The sequence below is a fragment of the Salmo trutta genome, unplaced genomic scaffold, assembly GCF_901001165.1.
Source record: "Salmo trutta unplaced genomic scaffold, fSalTru1.1, whole genome shotgun sequence".
NCBI lineage: Eukaryota > Metazoa > Chordata > Actinopteri > Salmoniformes > Salmonidae > Salmo > Salmo trutta.
Window position 1 is genome coordinate 127991 of NW_021822761.1, and position 6865 is coordinate 134855.

At 46.9% G+C, this 6865-nt stretch overlaps 1 protein-coding gene across 1 annotated transcript; it reads left to right on the forward strand.

Moving 5' to 3' along the window:
- Nucleotides 1-1206: 1206 nt before the first annotated feature.
- On the forward strand, nucleotides 1207-6488 carry LOC115184208 (mucin-12-like). Its single transcript, XM_029745228.1, has 2 exons — nucleotides 1207-1246; nucleotides 3570-6488. Exon 2 carries the CDS (start codon nucleotides 5048-5050, stop codon nucleotides 6269-6271), a length of 1224 nt encoding a protein of 407 aa, XP_029601088.1. The 5' UTR covers nucleotides 1207-1246; nucleotides 3570-5047; the 3' UTR covers nucleotides 6272-6488.
- The last annotated feature ends 377 nt before the right edge of the window (nucleotides 6489-6865 follow it).

Here is a 6865-nt window from a genome sequence, read left to right on the forward strand (position 1 = left end):
TGCATCAACCAATGGCTGTGTGCCATGTCATTGACAATAATAAAGTACATATTTCATGTAGAACGTTCCATTCTCAGTCTTTGAAATAATATGTTTAGATATTAAGGAGGCTGTTGGTTTGTATTATCATAGCACTATAATATAAGGGGTTCCTAGAAATCCATTGTGAGACTAATAACTTCATAGGGTTCTTCACTATCAATATCACTATCTATCACTATCTATAGACAGACAATAAGTGCAATGTCTAACAGCGAGGTGCAGTGGAAACAACGTGGAGCTGAACACAAAGAAGAGAAAGGACATGGTAGAGGATTTTAGGAAGCAGGAGATAATCACATTGCTGTCAATAAAGGAGGTACTGAGGTGGATCTGGTGGACTGTTTTAATGACACGTTCAGAACGACCGGGACGTCGGATATCTTGTTTGTGATTTACTGTTTTAAATTCCAGACCATAAACATCTCTCCCCACTGGGTACAGAGGTCAATTCAACTTCTATTTCAAGCTGGCTCAATATAATTTAATTGAAATGACTTTGAAACAACGTTGATTCAACCAGTGTGTGCCCAGTGGGTCCCGACCTGACATAGTCAACCAACACAAACCTACTCTGTGGAGGTATGAGACCGTCGGGTAGGCAGAGGTACAGGACCATCCGGGTAAGTTTACTGGCTGGAGGAAGGACAGGAACACCTTCACTACCACATTCAACTAAAGCTTTTATCTGACTGCTGTTATTAGCGTTGATGACTGTAGTGTTTTTATTGTTGTTCTACTTGTCATATGTTGTATTTGTTCCATTTGACTGGAACGAATTGCAAAAATCACTGAAGTTGGAGACTTATATCTCCCTCACTAACTTTAAGCATCAGCTGTCAGAGCAGTTTACTAATCGCTGCAGCTGTACACAGCCCACCCGCAAATAGCCCATCCAACCAACTACCTCATCCCCATATTTGTTTTTCTGCTCTTTTGCACACCAGTATTTCTACTTGCACATCTATCACCCCAGTGTTAATTGCTAAAATGTAATTACTTCACCACTATCGCCTATTTATTGCCTAACCTCCTTACTTCATTTGCACACACTGTATTCAGATTTTCAATTGTGTTATTGACTGTACGTTTGTTTATCCCATGTGTAACTCTGTGTTGTTTTTGTCGCACTGCTTTGCTTTATCTTGGCCAGGTCGCAGTTGTAAACGAGAACTTGATCTCAACTGGCCTACCTGGTTAAATAAAGGTAAAATAAATAAAAATGCTTTTTTGTATACCTCTGTATGCTATGTAGGTCTACTATATGTGAGAGAGCTCCAACGAATTATTCCAATGTATTACTTTTAATAGATACTTGCAAATGGAAAATATACTACTTGAATAAAATGGATGAAACTACTTGAAAAAACAAAGAAAAGCTTCTGATTGAGTTTGGAACTGTCAGATAATTTCTGTACCAGAGAAATATAACGATAGTATAATGTATATAATGATATTGTGTATATATGATGATATTTAAGAAAAGGGAACAGAGGACACAGGGACATGGTTGTGGTAGTTGTATTAGTCTGCTGGTTTGACGATGAAAAAGCGGCTTGACTCCGAGTAGCAGCTGTAGTGGTGTCGGTCAGGAGGAGAACGGCTGGGCTGTGAGCTATCGGGAGCTCTGCCAGTGAAGCCGCCGAACACCTCCTCTATATGGGCATTAGCTCCTTTAGGCTCGGCGGCAGAGAGTCTTTCACTTCCTCATTGTCAGAAGGCTGCCTCAACTATGCGCTCTACACTACACCCACAGTACCAGCACTCCGCTACCACCCCAACTACGCTCTACACTACACCCACAGTACCAGCACTCCGCTGTCACCCCAACTACGCGCTCTACACTACACCCACAGTACCAGCACTCCGCTACCACCCCAACTACGCGCTCTACACTACACCCACAGTACCAGCACTCCGCTACCACCCCAACTACGCTCTACACTACACCCACAGTACCAGCACTCCGCTGTCACCCCAACTACGCGCTCTACACTACACCCACAGTACCAGCACTCCGCTACCACCCCAACTACGCGCTCTACACTACACCCACAGTACCAGCACTCCGCTGCCACCCCAACTACGCTCTACACTACACCCACAGTACCAGCACTCCACTACCACCCCAACTACGCGCTCTACACTACACCCACAGTACCAGCACTCCACTACCACCCCAACTACGCGCTCTACACTACACCCACAGTACCAGCACTCCGCTGCCACCCCAACTACGCGCTCTACACTACACCCACAGTACCAGCACTCCACTACCACCCCAACTACGCGCTCTACACTACACCCACAGTACAAGCACTCCACTACCACCCCAACTACGCGCTCTACACTACACCCACAGTACCAGCACTCCGCTGCCACCCCAACTACGCGCTCTACACTACACCCACAGTACCAGCACTCCGCTGCCGCCCCAACTACGCGCTCTACACTACACCCACAGTACCAGCACTCCGCTGCCACCCCAACTACGCGCTCTACACTACACCCACAGTACCAGCACTCCACTACCACCCCAACTACGCGCTCTACACTACACCCACAGTACCAGCACTCCGCTGCCACCCCAACTACGCGCTCTACACTACACCCACAGTACAATCACTCCGCTGCCACCCCAACTACGCTCTACACTACACCCACACTACCAGCACTCCACTGTCACCCCAACTACGCGCTCTACACTACACCCACAGTACCAGCACTCCACTACCACCCCAACTACGCTCTACACTACACCCACAGTACCAGCACTCCGCTGTCACCCCAACTACGCGCTCTACACTACACCCACAGTACCAGCACTCCACCCCAACTACGCGCTCTACACTACACCCACAGTACCAGCACTCCGCTGTCACCCCAACTATGCGCTCTACACTACACCCACACTACCAGCACTCCACTACCACCCCAACTACGCGCTCTACACTACACCCACAGTACCAGCACTCCGCTGCCACCCCAACTACGGGCTCTACACTACACCCACAGTACCAGCACTCCACTACCACCCCAACTACGCGCTCTACACTACACCCACAGTACCAGCACTCCGCTGCCACCCCAACTACACGCTCTACACTACACCCACAGTACCAGCACTCCACCCCAACTACGCGCTCTACACTACACCCACACTACCAGCACTCCGCTGCCGCCCCAACTACGCGCAATGTGCTTCCAGCGCGACTACACACACTGCGCAACGAGCTCCACCTCTACTACCTGCACTCCGCGGCGACAGGCATCTGATTTGTTGACACTCTATCCTTTTCACCCAGACTTACCCCGCTACTAGTTAGAAACGCGTAATGTTGTAAGGACAGATGGAGGAGAGCCAGTGAGCCTGTTTTCCCCCTGTTCTCTGAACGGACCAGTCTCTCACCATCTCTCTTTCTCTTTAGTCTATGGACCGTCAGATATTGAGTAAAAGGAATATTCTGTACGGCTATCACTCTGTGGATCCAAGACATCTCTGTACTCTCTACTCTCTCCTCCGCTACCAGCATGACTTCCACACTTCATCGGTTTCTCTCTCTACTCTGCCACCGCTGCCATCCAGAGGGAGGTACAGGACAGTCGGGCAGGCTGACTGTGTGGAGGAAGTACAGCAGGACCTCCACTACCAGGACCAAGAATACCTTTTATCTGACTGCTGTTTTTAACACTTTAACATTTATGACTGTAGTGGTATTATAATCTTACCACTCTGCTCTTTTAGTTGTTGTTCATGACTTGTTAACTGTATACCTGTATGTGCTATGTACTATATGAGAGATCTCCGACGAAGAAATCCAATGTATGTATTACTATTAATACTCGCAAATGGAAAATATACTACTTGAATAACATTGAATTAACTACTAGAACAAACTTAAAAGAACGGTCAGATAATTTTTGTACCACAGGAATATAATGGTATAATGTATAACATTATAGAGTAGGCAGTGATATTATGATTTATGAGAAAAGGACACTGAGCACATGGTTGATATCATAATAATGGGGGTAGGATTAGTCTGCTGGTTTGACGCTGAAAATGGTTTGATTTCTACTGGCAGTTGTAGTGTTGCTGGACGGGAGAATAACGTCTGGGCTGTGTGAGGAGACGACAGTCAGCGGCAGGTGAAGAATCTGAGCAGCTCTGCTATCTGGGGTGTAGCTCGTTTAGGCTTGGTGGATGAGTCTTTCACTTCCTTAGTGTCAGAGGCCGCCCCAACTAAGCGCACTGTGCATCCTTCCGGACTAGACACACTGCGCCACCTCCTCCAGTACCTGCACTCTGCGGCGACATGCACCTGATTTGTTGGCAATAGGTCATTTTCACGCAGTCTTGCGCGCTACCGGGCCGAACAACTGTATAGTGTCATAACTCCTGATGGAAGAGAGCCTGTCTCTCTACAGAGAGATTTCAGAGATCGAAATGTGATTTAATTTGTGTTGAAAGTTGATCCGGAGCGGGAGAACTCCTTGGCCAAATTTACTTGGTGGGGGAAGGACAGGAGCGCCTCCACTACCAGGTTCAAGAATAGTTTTTATCTGACTGCTGTTTTTAGCACTTTAGCATTCATGACTACTGTTTATTTAATCATTTTACCACTCTGGGCTTATTGTTATATTCATGATATTTTCACATTTTCAATTTCGGATTTTTTTTTACTGTATTCCTGGATGTGTGTTTTGTACTTTATCTGAGAGAGCTACAATGTAGAATTACAATGTATGTATTACTGTTAATAGGTGTTTCGCAAATAGCAAATATAGTGTACTACTTGAGGAAACTACTTTAATAAACTACTTGAATAAACTTCAAAAAGTATTCGATTGAGTTTGGAACTATCAGATCATTTCTGCACCACAGGAATATAATGATAGTATAATGTATATAATGATATTGTGTAAATATAATGATATTTAAGAAAAGGGAACAGAGGACACAGTGTTTGACGATGAAAAAGCGGCGTGCCTCCGACTAACAGCTGTAATGGTGTCGGTCAGGAGGAGAAGGTTGGACTTTGAGCATATTGTGAGCACCCTGCCAGTGAAGCCGCTGAGCAGCTCTGCTATCTGGGGTGTAGCTCGTTTTGGCTCGGAGGCCGAGAGTCTTTCACTTCCTCAGTGTCAGAAGGCCGCCCCAACTACGCGCACTATGCATCCGCCCCGACTACACACACACTGCATCCGCGGCGACTACACACACTCTGTGCTGCAACAGTCGTCTCTCTCTACTCTCTACTGGACTCCACTACCAGCCACCAGCATGTTCTACAGCACCGTCCTGTCTCTCTCTACTCTCTACTGGACTCCGCTACCAGCCACCAGCATGTCCTACAGCACCGTCCTGTCTCTCTCTACTCTCTACTGGACTCCGCTACCAGCCACCAGCATGTCCTACAGCACCGTCCTGTCACTCTCTACTCTCTACTGGACTCCGCTACCAGCCACCAGCATGTCCTACAGCACCGTCCTGTCTCTCTCTACTCTCTACTGGACTCCGCTACCAGCCACCAGCATGTCCTACAGCACCGTCCTGTCTCTCTCTACTCTCTACTGGACTCCGCTACCAGCCACCAGCATGTCCTACAGCACCGTCCTGTCTCTCTCTACTCTCTACTGGACTCCGCTACCAGCCACCAGCATGTCCTACAGCACCGTCCTGTCTCTCTCTACTCTCTACTGGACTCCGCTACCAGCCACCAGCATGTCCTACAGCACCGTCCTGTCTCTCTCTACTCTCTACTGGACTCCGCTACCAGCCACCAGCATGTCCTACAGCACCGTCCTGTCTCTCTCTACTCTCTACTGGACTCCGCTACCAGCCACCAGCATGTCCTACAGCACCGTCCTGTCTCTCTCTACTCTCTACTGGACTCCGCTACCAGCCACCAGCATGTCCTACAGCACCGTCCTGTCTCTCTCTACTCTCTACTGGACTCCGCTACCAGCCACCAGCATGTCCTACAGCACCGTCCTGTCTCTCTCTACTCTCTACTGGACTCCGCTACCAGCCACCAGCATGACTTCCACACTTCATCGGTTTCTCTCTCTACTCTGCCACCGCTGCCATCCAGAGGGAGGTACAGGACAGTCGGGCAGGCTGACTGTGTGGAGGAAGTACAGCAGGACCTCCACTACCAGGACCAAGAATACCTTTTATCTGACTGCTGTTTTTAACACTTTAACATTTATGACTGTAGTGGTATTATAATCTTACCACTCTGCTCTTTTAGTTGTTGTTCTATTTATATTTATTTATATTCTATTTGAGACTGTTTTACTGTTTACATGTACGTGCTACTGTATGAGCGAGATCTCCAACGAATAATTCCAATGTATGAATTACTGTTAATACTTGTAAATGGCAAATATCGTACTTGAAAAAAATGTAATAAACTACTTGAATAAACTTAAAAGAACTGTCAGATCATTTTTGAGGAATATAATGGTATAATGTTTAACATTATAGAGTAGGCAGTGATATTATGATTTATGAGAAAAGGACACTGAGCACATGGTTGATATCATAATAATGGGGGTAGGATTAGTCTGCTGGTTTGACGCTGAAAATGGTTTGATTTCTACTGGCAGTTGTAGTGTTGCTGGACGGGAGAATAACGTCTGGGCTGTGGTATCTTCAGTCTTTATTCTGTTATGAAACTGACTGTCCTCTGCATTGTCAGTGTCTCGGTTCTGACAAGACTCTCGACTCCACAGTGCTCTAGTAGTCTACAGTCGTCTCTCTATATCTACAATAACACTCATTAGGTAGGCTATCTGAGTGAACTGGGGTTCGAAATGGACA

Bases quoted from the DNA above. Each gene is read 5' to 3' on its own strand.
- LOC115184208 (XM_029745228.1), top strand. From the start codon at position 5,048: ATGGTGTCGGTCAGGAGGAGAAGGTTGGACTTTGAGCATATTGTGAGC.